Source organism: Chamaea fasciata, unplaced genomic scaffold (assembly GCF_029207755.1).
Source record: "Chamaea fasciata isolate MVZ Bird 193981 ecotype frontalis unplaced genomic scaffold, bChaFas1.0.hap1 SCAF_10, whole genome shotgun sequence".
In the NCBI taxonomy this organism is placed as follows: Eukaryota; Metazoa; Chordata; class Aves; order Passeriformes; family Sylviidae; genus Chamaea; species Chamaea fasciata.
This window is the reverse complement of record NW_027094095.1, coordinates 16336651-16354506: the sequence shown is the minus strand read 5'-3', so window position 1 is coordinate 16354506 and position 17856 is coordinate 16336651. Positions and strand designations below refer to the sequence as shown.

The following is a 17856-nucleotide window of genomic DNA, read 5'->3' as shown; positions in this document are numbered from 1 at the left end:
ATACATTTAAGGAGACAACAAGTCAGAGCTCCAGAGGTAAGTATTTTTAAACAAGGGCTAAGGAAGTATGCTCTGCACTCTCCAGCCCTTGGAGCTGCTATTTACAGTCCTAGGGTCAGTTGTCTGGAACGCACTGAAGGCTCTGGCACAGAGGCAGGGAACCTCTCTGCAACTAGGGCAGAGGCAGTATGTCACTTTGCTCCACAACTCACCTAAAACAAGAATCCGTGATTCTGGAAAGGGACAATGTTTCCTAGGACAGAGACTGTCACAGGGGTTGCAAACCAGCACAGCTCAACACAGGCAAACATCTCTATGCGAAACTAGAGCCCCTTGATCTCTATTTGGCATACTGCACTTGCCTACAGGTGCTGCTAGGACTTCCTCCACATTTTTCATGTTTTCTGTGCAACATGATTCTGTGCTGTTTTTTCAGAAAGCTTTTGGGAAAACAATGTATTTTCCCTTGTGAGCAGAGTGGAACTGTGAAAAAGCAAGATGATGACCACATTTACAAGTTGTTCAGCCCATAACCTCATGGCTTATCATCCCGAGATGCCTGAGCTACTGAGACACTGGGCTACAAAAAGTGGGAAGGCTGATGAATCCATGGTAAGAGACTGAAGTTAGCTTATGTTTACAGAAAAAATATCACATTAGGGAAAGAACAAAGTGAACTTTAGGAGTGAGAGGGATGACAGATTAAATTGAGAGAGAAAATGGTGATACCTGGCATTCTGCAATCTTGTTCTTTGAGGTCTTTTTAGGAAAGAAAAATAGAAACTTTAACATGGTGGAAGGAAAAATACATCAATTCATATGGCAGTTAAGGAGATCCAAAATTGTTATGGACAGCTATTCAGATGGATTAAGGATGGATCAACACTGAGAGCCAGTTCAGTCCCTTGCAACAAAAAGGTAAGCTCCCATGGGCAGCAGCATTATTCCAGCACCACAGGCTGGCAGGATGGCACAAGGCACAACATTAAGCCCTTACTATGACTAGCAGAGATTAAGAGAGAGAGTTTTGAGAGGAGGTATTAGGTCTCCCCAACACAGCAGCAAATCCACAGTGCCTACCAGGTACTCCTGCCTCATCTGAGAAACAGTTTACTCCTCTCTGCAGCATCAGTGGCCAAGTTCACAGTGGCAGTTCTTGAGGTCAGGCAAGAATCACGACTGCTGCTGCTCACATCAGCACCTGAAACAGTTTTCTGCAGCAAACACTTACCTACTGGTACAGTTTTGGCAGTCAGAGCCTTAGGAGCATGCCTATTTTTCCTATGCCTTAATGCATGCTGCTGAAACCACACTGAGACAAACCAAGCAAACTCAGCACAGTCAGCTGAGCAGAAATGGATGGGTCTCAGCAGACCATCTCTCCACTCTCAGAGCAACATAAGGGGAGAGGGAAAATCCTGGATGCAGAGCAAGAACACAAACTAGCGGAACAAAATCTAGTTGATAGGAAATGGGAGTGATAATGCATTGTAGGAAAAGATCAAAACTAAACTGAAAGTAGGTCCAAGGCTTTATTATCTGAAAGGTCCTGCTTCTTTTGTCCATGAGAGGAATGAGGACTTGTCAGACTGTTGTTTCACATGTTGTTCCTCAGCCATTTTCTGAGCAGACCAGAACTGTACTGGTTGCATTAAGGTCACATAACAGGAATGGTCAACAAGAAGATAACTATACTCATGAGTCTCCAAAACACCAATGAAAAACCTAAGAGTATGAATACCTTAGAATAAAAACAAGTCCATATCCTTTGCACCAATCAGTAATACACTGTACTGGAAACAGGACTGAGTCCTTCAATGTTTAAAATAACAAGGCTACTCCTGCTCTTATACCTTGATGACAGGAAAAAGAAAAACAATTCCAGAAAGCTTGCAGTATCCAGCAAGCAACAGAACTCTTGGTGCACTTAACCATGTCACCACCAGGTCAACTGAGAGGGCAGTGTCCTAATGTTGCACACGGTCCATCCTCCTGTCCCGCTGATGCACAGTGACACAGCTAAGGGCCCACTGGCTGCTGCAGAAACAATCTTGCCTACCACTGTCAGCTGTGCTGGAGGAGCAAAATTAAGCCCTATAAAGATATCTCTAAAAAAAAAAAAACAAGTTAAGTTCTGCAATTAGAGTTCAATATGGTGAAAGCTGCAACTTTCATAAAGACAACTCATGATTAGACATGATGTCACGCATTAAAAATTTAATCCAAACAACTCGTCTTTCACTACAAATAGCAAACTTGAACGTCCTGGCAAACTGTAAGGACATGATTTACAAATACTAGGTAATATTTGGATCTTGCATTATAAGCAGTGCTCCAGTCTTTCTGAGAAATAAAAATGATTTCATTCTGGGCTTAGCCTGGTCATTTCAATAGACCAAAGCTTCAGCAGAGACAAAAACCATAACTGGACATACTGAGCTCAATACATACACATTTTTGTTTTGGTCACAGACCACACAATTAGCATCCACTCTTAATATTTCCAATTGCTCTGAGGCTTTTTGCTTTATGGTACTGTTAAGACTTCCAAGCAGGACTGGCAATCTGGTATAACCTCACAGCTTTTTGAACTCAAGTGGCTGTTAGTATTAATAATTCTGTGATGTGCAGATTCTGAAAAGCAGTTTTGCTTTCCTTTCCTTAAATTCATAAAACAAGTAATTGGCTACCTTTTCCTAACTGCTTTGCCTTACCACCTAACTGCTCCCCAGAGCCTTACAATGAAACATGACCCCCTCTTAACTTCTTTATTTTAATCTAAGTTTGAAAAATTTCCAAATGAATGCCATTAACTCCACGCTTCATGCGACAAGCAGCTATGATCGAGAGCAGTCCAGAGGACTGTGTACACTTACAAAGAAAACTCTTCGGATTCCAGGTGCCAGTCTTTCTGTTTTTAGCTTCCAAACCAAAGGCAAAGGAGAGTTGAGAAGAAACACCAGAGGCTTCTGGTGAATATGCACTGATGAAATTGGATTCAAATGTAATGTGACCTACAGAAAAACACAGAAATACGTGAGTACTTCCTGGAATTTGAAACAACGAATCAAAGGTAATTTTTATATTTATTATGACTTGTAGCATTCAGACCTCTTGACTCAAGATTATAGACTAATCTACTTCCACAAAAGTTAGTCAAAGAAGCACAGAGAAAAGAAAATATGAAATAGTTAACGTTTGTACTCTATGCTCGCAAAGCGCTGCTAAAAAGAAAACCTTGGCAAATGCTGATGAAAAATAGCTTATGCAAAAGGTCAAACCACTAAGCTGAGAGTTGGAGAACAAGGAGATAAATAGAACTGCAAAGCAAACTCTGATCTCTGGTTTCTAGATGGTAGTCTACAAAGCTGGCTGAGAGTATAAAACCTCATCTGCTGATTCTGTTAAGGGCATAAATCTAGCCTGCAAAACAAATAAAACTAAACAAACAAAACCAGGAGAAACAAATCCAGAAACACAAGCAAGCACTACATTACTTTATGGAAGGAATTCCTAAAGAAATTTTAGCATATACTAGGGAAAGAAAATGCCTCTGTTCAGAGACTAAAAAGATACACAGGGTAAATGATCTGAGGAAAGTGGACACCATAGCAATGAGGCAACCTGTCACAGGTGGCTTTAAAACAACCAGTTTGTAGTTGCTGGAAGTCCCTCCCGCCCTGCTCCTCGTATCCCAGTACCGCCCTTCTAGAAATGGTTCAATGTTGGACAAAACCATAATCAAACACACAACAGAACAGCCTGTCACTTTTTAGCATATACAGACTTGCAACTGATATTACAGTGGTCTTGTGGCACCTAATTAGCTGTTTAAGCAGTCAGGATTTAGCTTGATGCTTCATCCCACGTTATAGGAAGAAACCCCTTTAGTGTGCAATGGAGAAATCATCTGCCACAGACTGTGCAGGGAAGCTGACATCCCACCATGCTGGTGACAGGCAGTTTCCCTGACAATCACACCTCTTTCTAAAAAAAGTACAGAGGAAGCAAACAGGAACACAACCACCAGTTTGAGTGGTGGCAAACAGAAATGAGGACAAAGATAATTCAGAATTATTTCTGTATGCTGCTAGTTAATATCCTAAAGAGAATTTAAAAGGATATTTGAGATAGAGAAGAGCCACTATGTAGAACTCATTGCATGATTCTTATATAGTGGCAAATGACCATTAATTTACCAGTAAAGTAAATGGACATTTACCCAGTAAACTAACTGGATGAAAGCTAGAGACCAAATTGAAAACTAGGTGCCTATTACTGTTGAAAACACTTTCCAAAATAGAATGGAAGGTGGTTTTTTGTTTGGTTGGTTTTGGTTTTGTGCTTTGTTTGGTTTTTTTGTTTGTTTGTTTTGGGGGGGGGGTTTTGAAAATTTTTTTCCTTTTTTATTTTATTTATTTCACCTTGACAAGTTCACCATCACTATAAAGCCAAAGCCAGGCCCTGGTCCCGGGTCTGAGACACCCGAAGAATGGCAGAAAGACCTTTTTTCACTACTTAAGAACTTGCAAAAAAGCTAGCAAACAGCTGGCTGTACACGAGCAGAGTGCCCCAGATTCTGAAATGCCACTGACCAAACAAGCCTCTAGTTCCCAAAGTGCCAGACATCAAATCCCACAAACACAGAGCTCTGGGAGCACTGAGGACATCCCTGTCCTCCTCTTAGTTCAGCTTCATTAAAACCTGTTGGAAAACTGAGTAGATCCATATTTGTACTAAACCCAAGCTGCTTCAAAGGACGAGCTCCTCTCCTGGCCAGCAGCCAGGCAGTGCCATCTTCTGCTCTCTGCAGCCACTTCTGGCACCACCTGGCTTCTCAGCAAAGGACACACTGGCATTCACACATTTTATAAATGAAACACTAAGTACCACAGACTACCAAGAACCACATTTCTCTCAATTTTCTGCCTCTAGAGAATAAAATACCTAATTTTAGCAAACTGCAGGGTGGTAGTGCTCTCAATTCTAATGGGAGGACAGAGACCTGAAACACCAGTCATGTTCTTAGCTACAGAAACTGCTTTGCTTTATCAGTTATGGAGCCAAAATAGTTCTGTTACCTAAAAATAAGAGAAATTATTCATTTTACAAGGCTCCTGCTTTGGTGTTATGTCTAGAAATGAAAAAGTGAAAGCAAAAAGGAAAAGGTGTTTAGAACCACTATTAAATTCACGACAATTAAAAAGCTTTCATTAATTCTCGTGGCTTTCAGCTGTAATCACTGCTAATTAATAATAAGCAGTTTAAACTATTAAATGCAATTACCTTGTTCTGGGTTTATGTTTTCTTACAAAACAATAAAAATACTGTAATCTTAGTTTAGTAAAGTAGCCCAGCTATATCTTTTGAAGTTCTGATCTCACAAATACGAGTTTAAATTTCATTCTCATTTTTTTTCAGCTCCAAATGGCATAAAGTACATCCAACATACTTCCATGACCAATAGTAACTGATTTTCTTTGATCCTAGATATTGATGAAATTACTAATATCGTTTATGTGCTTAAATAACCATGAAGAAAAAACCAGTAACAATCCTCTTGCACTGGCCAACAGAAGCACTCAGCTTAGGCCAGTACCCTAGCTGTGTTTCTTCCAGAATGTCAAGCCAATGTAAAAGATACAACTCGTATTAGAAACTTCAAAAAAATTTTTGCTATTTAAAGCCTTTGTTATTTATTAAAAGCGGGAATGATACAATACATATAAGACGCTCTGAAAACTTAATCTAAGAAACAGCTAGGCCAAGTCTTTTGGGTAATAAGGAAATGGAGAAGTACCTCTGTTTCAACTGATCTCAGACAAATTTGTTCAAAGCCAACATCTATCAGACAAGACAGATGTTTTAGACTTCATGCAGATTTCTTCCTGTTGTTTTAGTCACATGAGAGCACACAGAGCACTCATACCACATTAGTGAGAAAATCAGAGACTCTTTGCAATTGCATCTACTATCAGACTTTGTAGTTGCTATTCCCTTAGCTTTGAAAATTAAAGATGTATATCATATACACATGCATTATTATTTCCCTACATGCATGGAAATAAACAACGTTTGAGCTGTATGCAGAAGTGGTGATGTATCTATCCATGCCTTTGGCTGAAACTTTAGGGTAAGTTACACCACATAATGGAATTTTCCTACATTTCTGCCTGAAAGTGCAGATCCTTGGGAAAAGCAACAGGACTTAACACCAAATCAGCTTTTTTCATAACTAAATGAAATGCCTCTGTGAAAATTTTCCAAATAAAGGTAATTTTGCATTACTGCACTCATCAGTGATGCTCATGACTAACCAACAAAACACACAATACAAAATTTATATGCCTAGTCCTAAATTTGAGAAAGAATAGAATTGAAGTGACCGTGCTTCTGCAGAAGCCTCCATCACTATATTCCTCAGCATATATATTCCCTGTCACTAAGCTTGTTTGCATAACAGAGTACTTAAAAAAAACTGAGTCTTGAGCAAAAAAACCAACTCAGTTTTACAGACTCGGAAAAAAGAAAACCCAAGAGCTCCACAAAAACTGCTCAGAACCATCTTGGTCATCATCTTTTTCATAACCAATTTCTGCTTTAGAGCAGAACAAACCAGGTGAGGAACCTACCTGCTGAGTAGTCAAGTCTGAATGTGACTGTTCCCACTGAGAAGCTGTACAAAATTAACACACCCCTCACAGCGTAACCATTTCCCCCCTTATATCTACAGTTGCTCCAACATCCCTGTCAGTACTTGATGATACACAGCAGTGGTATCTATTATGAGAGACTTCCTTCTGGTTCTTGGAAAATTGTTCAAGCAAACTTACCAGGGCTCAAGATTTTTATGCAAAAACCCTGCTGGCAAGCATTCGGGGTTTTTTATGTTGCATAACTACAGTCAGCAGGTATCACATGGAAATTTCAGCCCAAGTACCATAGACATGGTCAGAACAGCTCACCAGAGAGGTGCTTATGTGAGGGAGAGTGGTTTGAACTGCAGAGTCCAGGTGAAAGCCTTGACTTTGACTATGCATCAGAGGCATGCAAGTGCCTCTCACTCCTGCTTCAGAGACTGAAAGGCTTTACAGGACTCTAAGGTGTTAAGAGTTATGACATTGACACAAGCAAAAGTTCAACACTTCAGCTGCCCCAGCACCTCCAGCACAACACCGGCCCTCTTTTTAGTTCTGCCTTGCTAAGCTTTTTGCTGCCACAGCTGTGGCAGCTCCCACTGACTTGTCCCTTTGCTAATTTCTAGCATGGCTGCCTCCATACACAGCACTTCAGAGGAAGATCTTCATCCCTGTCTCTACAGCAATCCCAACAAAATGTCATTTCTGCTGCAGAAATGGGGCTCTAGTTATACTATATATTGGCTGAGTCCCAAGCAATCCCCCTCTCCCAGGCATCATTCTGTCTCATCTTAGCTCAAGAGCTACTCAAGGCACATCCTTTCTCGCATGTCTACAGTTCATAGCACCTTCAAAACACAACACAAATTGATAGAAAGATTAAACCATTAAAAAAATGCTTCTAATTAATAGCATGAGAGATAACTATAATTTTTCCCTTCTGTTTTGTATTTTGAATGGCCAAATCCATATTACTAAATATTTATGTGAAGCCTTGCCCAGAAACTCCATCAGAAACCAATCCTATGTATGTCCAGTACTGTAAAGAGTGGTTTGAAGACACTGTGAAATTCTGAACTCACTGAACTCTGTGGTAATATTCCTAACATTCTTCTGAAACTCCCATTTAAGCTTAAAAAAAAAAAAACATAATTAGGGATGCAAAAAGGGACATTCTCCATCCATTCCTAGATTTTCAAAGAAGCTAATAGAATACATGCATTTTGTACTTCTCAACAACATACTACCTCAGTCAAAGTCTTCTGCATCTCAGGCAGCTCTGTGACCAGTTTGGTCAAACAATACCAAAAGAAAATGAAACCAGAATCATTAAACAGACTTGGGCATTTTTAGGTCACCTAGTCCATTTAAAAAGCAGCTGCTATTGCCTTGCCATATTATTTTAAAAACACAATAAGAGACAGCATATTATCCAAGCAGACAGCAGCACAACAGTACAGGAAAATAAGTCAATGAGGTCCAACACATTCCTCACTGCCAGTGATGGGCTCATTTGATCACAAAGCTGTTGCACAGCCAGCATTTTCATTGTGCAATCAATAGCTAGGCCAGACCTTCTGGGCATGTGTGTCAGCAATGGTCCTCTCAGCAAGACTCAACTTCAGCAGCTGTTTGTCAGAGGAAGCTCCTCTTCAGACTCACGTCTGGCCCCCTTTGGCACGCACTCCTCCAAGTAATACATGACTAACTTGTGAGGAATACAACAATTTGGTCATAGCTGAAAATTATAGACTAAAGCTATTCTGAAAACGTTAAACAAAACCTACACATTCCTCTTTAAAAAGCACCTAAGCTCAACCGGGATGTGAACCCCCGTGGTCCTGTCCTGTTTGCTAGAACGCCTTTTTCCATCCATAGGCGCAATGCCCACCCAAGCTCTGCTGGCACTGCTGAGCCAGCTGCCTCTGTACAGACCCATGTTGGCCACTGCTGTCTGCACATTCCGCACACAGTTCCTCTGAGGTCTCCAGCAGCAGCAAGGTTAAGGCGGCTGCAGAGGCTTCTGTCCCCAGAGATCAGTTTCATGGAAGGCTGAGTATCACCACAGAAACCAACTACAAAAACAGTCTATGGGCTCCTGCCCTGCTACTCTGGTAAAGCAATTTGTACTACGTGAAAGGCAAGGACACAAATGCTGAAAACTGATCAAAGTAAATGCTGCTGTTAAAGTACCATTCTGTTTTGCTGACTTCAAGGCATCAAATCAAAGGGTCTGTGTTTTGTTCTAAAAAGATGAAAGTTAAGTGCCAAGGATTTGTAAGGTTGAATTAACTATTCCGGCATGAAGACCTTTAGATAAATTCATAGCACATTTTCCAAAACAGCCATTACAAATCTGTGCTAATAAGCCAGGACAAAATATGTGGTGTTGTATTGAATTACACTGCCTAGGCTTGGACAGCTGTTCTCTAAAAAAGAGAAAAAAAGAATTTTAACTCTCAGATCCATAAGCACATTTTCTGACTTACAAGTGATGCAGTAAAGACAGATTTATGACATTTTAATGCATTACTTCACTGCAAAGATTAAATTAACTCATTCAAAGCAGGCAAAATTTAGAGCAGAAATCTGAAAATTTATACCTATTTCTACCCTAAGTATTCTCACATTTTTTGTTAATACAGTATTTATAGAGTATAGTTTATTCTGGTATTGCAAGTCAAAGAAATTAATATGAAGAAACCTATTTTTACAGTTCACTTGTGTCAATCAATACAGGAGATTTGGAATTTCTACTAAAATTCACTTAAAAAATATAATGTTGGTACATTGGCTACAATAGAATTCAGTCAAGGATTATTCCATTAATCCACTTCAGCTGGTGAGATCAGGTACTGCACTACTTTTCAGAAGTGTTTATCAAGTACTTTGGGAAGGATACTTTTCTTTTTAAAATAAAAGTAAAGAAAAAGAGTACTCTTTAGACAGGGATTGTGATTCAAAGTGGAATACTGTTTTTTCCTCCCCCTCATATTTTTGCTCTGCTCACTGAATATTGTGTTTCAGATTTGATACCAAGCCAGCTATAGTAGATCACAATACCCAGCTTTCCAGAGCCAACAATTTCTGAGAGAGAGTTTGCTGATTTTTCCAAGAAACTCAAAATATGTTCACATGGTGTTACTGCTTGAATGTAACTTTGCTCGCAGGGTTACATATTTGGACTCTTAAATCAAATGATTGTATAAGCACGTTCCTAAAAGCACATGAGATCCTACTGCTTCCCTTCTGGGAAGGTCCTCCAATGCAGACTCTGCTCAGACAGAGCAAGCACCAATTTCTGAAAACTCACCCCAGCAACCAGACAGATGATCTCCAAACCAGTATCAAAGAAACCACCAACTCCAGGGAAACTGCAATGGCGCTAAAAGCAAGCACTCATGCTCACAGACAGTTACTTTTTCTCCCACAGAACCCAACATTGTGCCACCTTTGCAGCCCTTGCCAGGGCCACACCATGCCACCTTCTCTCTGCCAGACCAGCACCCATGGATGCTGCTGGGGCAGGGACCTGCCCCTTGGTGAGAGAGCAGGGAGGGAGCTGCGATGCACGAGGCATGAGGGAAGGAAAGACCTTTTGTTACTTCCAGGATGAGGCACAACTCAGTCCTTAGGGAATGGATCTGAGTCCCAGGCAGCATCTACCCAGGTGCATGGGGAACTGAAGTTTATTTCCAAGGCTCATGTAACACTCTAGTTTTAGAATCAACCCTGTGTTTACCCTAAATATATGACTGCAAGTAGATTGGCATTGCCTGGACCTTCTCGCCCACACAATACTAGAGAATCAGATTGACTAAACAGCAGTTATAGCTCAGTTTTAAAAATCATGGGAAAGATTCAGCCCTGGCATAATTCCACTGAAGCTACTGGCATTAAACCAGAGACTGATGTGGTCCCATACATTACTTCATAAAAGAGAGAATATTATTGCACAATCTCTTGACCATTACAATCCACCACCCAGACTGGAAAACTAGGTTCCATAAAAAAGAAGACAAGCAAACAGAAAAGTTGATAAGGACTGTCAAACTATGACCTGTGGCCCAGTGCACTCTCTCCATTAAGAAGTACTCTCAAAAACCTTTGACCAAAAGGTGTTTGAAAACTCCTTCTTCCCTTGACCCCTGATTGTCTTTCATCAGGGGCTGAAGGTCAGGGTGTGCTGTGCTAGACACAAAGAGCTTAAAAATTAAGTCCTACAGCACATGAACATGCCAATATCCACTAACAAACTATTTTGAATTAAGCATGATGTTCCCATTATTAATGATTCAGAGGAAAAATCAGAGAGTCACAGAACAAGCTGAGTTGGAAGGGACCCTCAATGATTATTGAGTCCAACTCCTGGCCCAGCATGGCACCATTCCCAAGAGTCACACCCTGTGCCTGAGAGCATGGTCCAAATGCTTCTTGACCTCTGTCAGACTTAGGGGCTGTGACCATTGCCCTGGGGAGCCTGTTCCAGTGCCCAGCCACTCTCTGGGTGAAGAACCTTTTCCTAATATCCAACCTAACCCGGCCCAACACAGTTTTAACGCCATTCTCTTGGATCCTGTCACTGGTCACTCCAGAGAAGAGATCAGTGCCTGCCCCTCTTCTTCCCCTCATGAGGAAGTTGTAGAATGTGGTGAGGTCTCCCCTCAGTCCCCTCTTCCCCAGGCTGAACAGACCAACTGACCTCAGCCACTAAATGTGCTCAAGGCAAGAACTAAACAAAGTTCCCTTCACCTTCAGTAGGGATGAAGCACGACCCTTGAGTTTGGCACCTGTTCCATGCAGAGCAACACATTGTTTTTAATAAAGATCTAAGGTTTCAGAACCAGCTAGAAAAATGACTTGCCCATACACTGACTTCATAGTTGTATCCATCAGTTGGATGAGAGAGAGTCCTTTAGAACAAAAGCCTAAGGGCTTGCAGCATAATCAAAAGTTATCTGTAGTTCTGCCTCTAGTGTACTCTCCGGGACAGTTCTTGCCCCAGTATTAAATGACCAAGCTGAGGGTCTGTGTAACAGGATGGAATTGCAGCACCTTTAGATCTCATGTGGATTTGTAATTCAGCTACTCCACACAACAGACTAAAAAAAGCAAATTATAAGTAAAATTTAGTACTATAACATTTTCAAAGCCATCATGTGCCAGATGAGTACAATGGTATGCTCTATGACATTAAACATACTGCTCTGTTCCTGGCAGCACAGTTGTCTGTGTCTGGTTTATAACTAGTGGGTTCCTGCACCAGTGATACTTTCTCCTCAAAAGTGTAACTGTAGGCAACCATGCTGGTAAGATTTTACTGGAAAGGCAGTGCCTGTTCATAAAGCACCACAGCTCATACAGCATTAGAAAATTCTGACACAAGCAGATGTTACAAAATAGTGCTTCTACCTTCATAAAAATGTTGGACTATTTCTGCCCACAGCTTAGTCACAATTTATTTTCAGACAAAAACATACCAAATTAATTTCTGGTGTTCCTAAGTTGTTATTCTAAACTGGAGCAGCCAAATGCTAATAACTTATGCAAATACCTATGTAATAAAAGCTATTCCTAATACAAATAACTTGGCAAATATGCAGGACAGTTATTGAAGTCCTATTTGCAACAGAAAGGGGCATTACTTTCACAGTGCAAGAATAATAAGAGTAAATAAACTTGAGGGTTTGCATAAGGACAGAACAAAAAGGGCAATAACTGTATTACTGTAACTCATACTGAGACAGTTCTGTGACAATCATCTTGAAAGTATAACCCAAAGAGTCAGCTCATAAATTCTCCGTAGATCCCACCATCTATGTTAGCTTTGTTTACCTGAATTATACGAAATTCAGCTTTCCCTGTGCATATCTATTTAAATTTTCACTGAATGTGTTCTGCATTACATAGCATTGAGAACCAGAATTCTCCCGAAAAAGAAGATTTTTTCAAAACTTCTGCATGCAGCAAAGAAAGCAGTCTCTGCACAAGCAATTCTACTCAGCTTTGCCACCTCAATGTAACTTTCACACCATAATCCCCACTTTGGTCACCTGCAAAGCAAGGGCTGCCCACAGTGACCGGCCCCACAGTTCGGTTAATGGAAAACTGATGCCCATCAGTGCAGAGCTGGGACCCCTTTGCCCATTCTGTCTGTGACCTGAATGAGATGCTCAGGCTCCCAAAGATTAAGTGAAACTATTTGTGCCATCTGCCCTTCTGCAGACCAGCCAAGCTTCCCGGCACTCAAATCCTAAAAACACAATGCTTCGTTCAGCTTTGCATAAATCAGTAGATGTCAATACCATTCACATGGCATATAATGAATCCTGAGGGGACAGTCTCCCTTTTACACATTTTGTGGGAAAATTCCTTGTTGGCTTTAGATCTGTTTAAGGGCAGAGGATCTGTCCCTGTACACCACAAGTACAGCATCTCCTCTACTGTTGCTAGCAGCCTATTCAAAAAATGGTATCATCACACTAAGCTTCACTTTAATTATTAAAGGCAGAAGATTCATGCAGAAATGAAATAAATTGCCAGATAATTTTCTATTATCTCTTTTCACACTTATGTGTACATATATTGCAGATCTTGGCTTTCTTTAGTGCATTGCCTGAGCTGCAAATTTTAATTTGCCTTCCCTTCTCCCACCCCTAAACTATTACCACCCAGCTGTGTAACAGGGTACCTAATGCCCTGAAAAGAAAAAATGGGTGTGGAGGAGGTAACTGTGTCAGAGGATATATGAGTACATACTAAAAAGCAGCTCCTGCCCCAAAGGAAAAGCTGGTTAAACTGAGAGATAAAAGACATATGACAAATTTATGCCAGGACCATTTTCCTTAGATGCATTTGGAGCCTTCTAAACAAATCTACACAGGCTGTTCCAGGTAAACACAAGTTTTTACTGCCTGTATTTTCAGCAAGTTAGATAGGTGCAAGCCACCCATCCAGAAATGACAGAGCTGCACTAATGTATCACTAAAGTGTCGACACATCTTGCCTTCCAACAGGTCTTGTTATCCAGGCTCAGTATGATACTAATACTGAATGCTATGTGTATTCAGGGACAGCATTAGCACTATCTCCTTTCCACCAGGTCTGAGGGTACAGCTGACACAGCAGGATAGTAGTTCATCTCAACTGCAAAACACCATACAGATGTAACACAGCACAGTGTCTAAAGAACATCCCAGCAAAACTGGAATCTGAATACAGAATTTCCAGATCTCAGGGTAAATCCTTAACAGTTTGACATCATACCTTCCACTGTTTCATAGGCTGCAGGTGGGGAAGGGGAGGAGGCTGAGATAATAGGGCTTAAGAAAGCAAGTGAATACTACAAAAAAAACCATGAGAAAGATGACAGACTGCAGGGAAAAGAGTTATGCCATTTGAAAGTCTCCATATACAAAAATTTTGATCATCAGGGTTTGCAGCTAGACCACAGGTAGATCTGGATGACAGGAAAAAAGAAACATCATTCTACAGTTGCCTCTTAAAGGGGCACTGTCACATAGAAAGTGTAAAATGCAGCGTTCACATCTTTAGTGCACATGCAAAACTAAATTCTTGCTTTCCAAGCCAGGGTAAGGAACAGCATGTGTGAATGACTCATAAAAACCAGAAAACCTAGCAGCAGCTCCAGATTTAGGAAACAGTTTTGTTTACTTTATTGTCAGTGCCTCGCCAGCCCAAGTAAGAGTTGGTACAAATATGTGTCTGTACTACATATGCTCACAAACAGTATTGGAAATTAAATACAAAGGAAACTGCTTTCAGAAGATTAAAAGTAATTGTTACCAAGATATTGTCTCTCTACTCCCCTGGGATGGATCTTCAATCTTCCAAATTTTTTTTTCTTATTTTCAAACTTAAAAATAATCAGAACTTTTAATCTCTGTACAAACAAAGCAGTATTTGAGGAATATTTCAAATAATGATTTTATGATACTAACTACACAGGAAAAAAACCCCCACCAAAACCGCTAAAGAACCAGATTTTCTATTTAATCGGGCCTAGCCATATAAGACGACTCATATCTCTATAAAAATGCAGAATCAATACCATAAAACCTGACAAAAACCTCCAGAAGAAATTTGTGATGCTATCAAGTATTTTCTTGCACAATGATGCCATTTTATGCACATCATATCTGCACTGTCTCACTGATTCTGGCTTGGAAAGAGATTTACTGAAGTAAATGCTGGTTTGCTTTCCAGGTAAGTAAGAACTAACTGCTGCTTCTTGCATGAAGTACTTTTCCATGTACCTTCCAGGTGCATTTTCACTCTTCAATTTACTTCATTGTAGGTATCACTTGAAACCAAATTAGTGGAGGAAAGAAGGCACGTTGCAATGGCCTCCACTGATGATACACCTACAAAGCAAGGGCCACTGTATTTCTCTGCAAAACCAACATTATACAGAGTCACCTTCCCCAAAAGGCTCCAGAACCCCATGTACATATGCACTAGCACACCATGTCCAGGCAGAAGACATGAACACTGTGCTTCCTTGAGAGATGATGGAAGAGTGAGCCAGACCTCAAACTGTCTTCAGGGTAAGAGAATGTTGGTTACCTCCAGAATGGAGGTAACCTCACACTCATGGCAAGTGAGGCATTTGAGTCATGACCAAATACTGCCTCTCTTCCAAACACACTACTGCCATTACCGTGTTTATTACACATGACACGATGTCCAATCATAATATTTCTTTATTATAAATTGCCACAGCAATTGTCAAAGAGACAGTATCAGCTATGGGCCTCGCGGGAAAGGTGACTCTGTATGACATTGGTTTTGCAGAGAAATACAGTGGCCCTTGCTTTGTAGGTGTATCATCAGTGGAGGCCATTGCAATGTGCCTTCTTTTCTCCACTAATTCGGTTTCAAGTGATACCTGCAATGAAATAAATTGAAGAGTGAAAATGCACCTGGAAACTACATGGAAAAATACTGCACGCAAGGAGCAGCAATTAGTTCTTACTTACTTACGTGGAAGGCAAACCTCTATTTCCTTCAATCTTTTTCTAGCAAATTAAGTTTCAGATACTTGTGCCTCACAGTGGTGCTATTTTTGCATTTTCTCCTTTAAATAACAAGTTTTCCTACTATTTACGTACTCTGCTTATGTTTCACAGGGAAAATAAGAGACTCTTCTAGAGAAACACAAACTTCAGTGTTATCAAAAGCAAGATCGACATAAAAACACACAACCAATTCAAACATTTGTTGTTCTTCCACCTTGCCACAGCATGGCTTTACTTCTTCAGCTGATACAAAAGCATAGCTGTCAGGCATGGCAAGCTCCACAGAATTTATGTTGGAAATTTTCCCCTGCACTGGGAGGCTGAAGAAGAACGACTTCATTAATTCCAGCTTTTGGTTCAAACAGACACTCTAGAGAACAACATAAATATGACCACTCATGACAAATGTTGCTCCAACATCTCACACACGCATGCATGAGCCCAAAGCTAGACTGGAACCTGACCATGGGTTTTGTGATATAAATGGACTCCTGGAAATGTCATCACTTCCTTAACTATCTTTTCTTGGAGAAAGTAATTATAGACAAAGCAGTAATTTATAAAGAAGACATGTCAGAAGCTTTGAGGAAACTGGAGACCATGAACACAAATCAGTCTATGATCAAAAAATCAACACACATCTGCCTGAAAGAAACATGTGAGCCCACATGCAGTGTGCTTACACACACATGCCATAGAAAGACAGGAAGAGTCCATGCAGTAAACAGCAGCAGCAGCCCTCTTGCTCTCTACAACCCTCAAGAGCACATCAGTACCTGCAGCATCTTGCATCAGAGGAAAGCAAGAGTCCAGTTTACAGCTTCCAACACAACATTTTAAGCAGATGTCAGCAAAACCAAAAACTGTGCGCAGTCAGAAAACTCATACTGACATTTTTCCTTCTTCTGAGCCCGTTGGCGTTCTGTGGTAGGCCTTGGCATGGCTTCAGACACCACTGCACACAGCTCTCTCTCAACTGAGAACAGGGCTCACTTTCTGCACACAGCACACAGTCCCATTTCTAAAAACGGAAAATACCGAGGGTTTGCAGAGCACTTTCCAAGTCATGAGATGTCACTGCTGCCTCTTTAAGGGCAGACACGCGTCAAGCCACGCTCCTGCAGGACACAAGGCTCTGTACAAACAGGCTCCTCCGGCCAACACAGGACTTCCTCTGGCAGTTCTGGTGGGCAGAACTTGAAAGGACTGCCAAATCCAATGACCAGCAAATCCTGCGCTGGCTAAAAACAACACGCAAAGAGATTGCAGTCCAGACAAACAAGATGGAAAAGCCACTTTAAAAAAAGTGGGATTTTATGCAAGCACAGATGCCTCAAAGTGCTCACAAAGAGAAGAGGGGAAAGAGCATTGTAAAGGTTTTCAAACTACAAGCAAACTCCACTTCTTAAAGATATAGCAATGCCATGTTCATCATGAAGGTAATTAAGACAATGTCATTTTAATGTATCAGTTGCATGGGAGTTGCAGCTTTCAGCAGACATGGAATTATCTGAGACAGACACTGAATGATTACGATTTCTGAGGCACATGCTGCCACTATTTTTAAGGCTTTATAAGGTCTATAACATACTAGTTTTCTGATTCAGTCCAGTACTCCAGCTGGGCTCTTGGGCATGGATGTGCGTAAAGGGAGTAAACAGCAGCCTGCTAAACCACCCTGGTGAGCCAGTGGAGCTACCACAAGCTGTGGGCAAGCTTTGGAAATCACCCAGGAACAAAGATGCATGCGATGAGGAACTCCTGCTTTCCAAGCAACAAATACAGGGTGTTCCTGGAGTACACTTGCCACAGCATCACTCACAGCTTGACTCTGAGACCTCAGTGGCACAGAGCACTGGTGGAAGCAGTAATTCATCTGGACTTCTCATTCTTGATCTTCTTATGTGGCATTTTTGCCTCACAAAACACCATGCAAAATCATCACAATAAAAAGCAGTAGTCAACCTCAAATTTGACAAAGAAGCTTGCAGGTGGCCAAAGTCATCTGCCATTGTTATTCTGTATACCCAGGATGACTGATTACGTTGCCTCCACACAACTTCATGAACCACACATCATCAAGGAACAAGAAGTCATGAGTGAAGTGATCGGGTTGACCTTGATGGGCTCAGCATAACTGGCCAACTGAAGAGGCTGAAGGCTCAGAACCCCTGAACATA

The 17856-nt window shown here is 41.0% G+C and overlaps 1 protein-coding gene across 3 annotated transcripts in view; it reads right to left on the bottom strand.

Annotated features, from left to right (window-relative positions):
* TGFBR3 (transforming growth factor beta receptor 3) overlaps nt 1–17856 on the bottom strand; it is a 116067-nt gene that overhangs the window by 47410 nt on the left and 50801 nt on the right. For all 3 annotated transcript variants that reach the window (XM_066192480.1, XM_066192482.1, XM_066192481.1), the window contains exon 4: nt 2877–3014. In XM_066192480.1, the coding sequence (XP_066048577.1) occupies nt 2877–3014 (138 nt within the window). The remainder of the gene's footprint in view (nt 1–2876; nt 3015–17856) is intronic.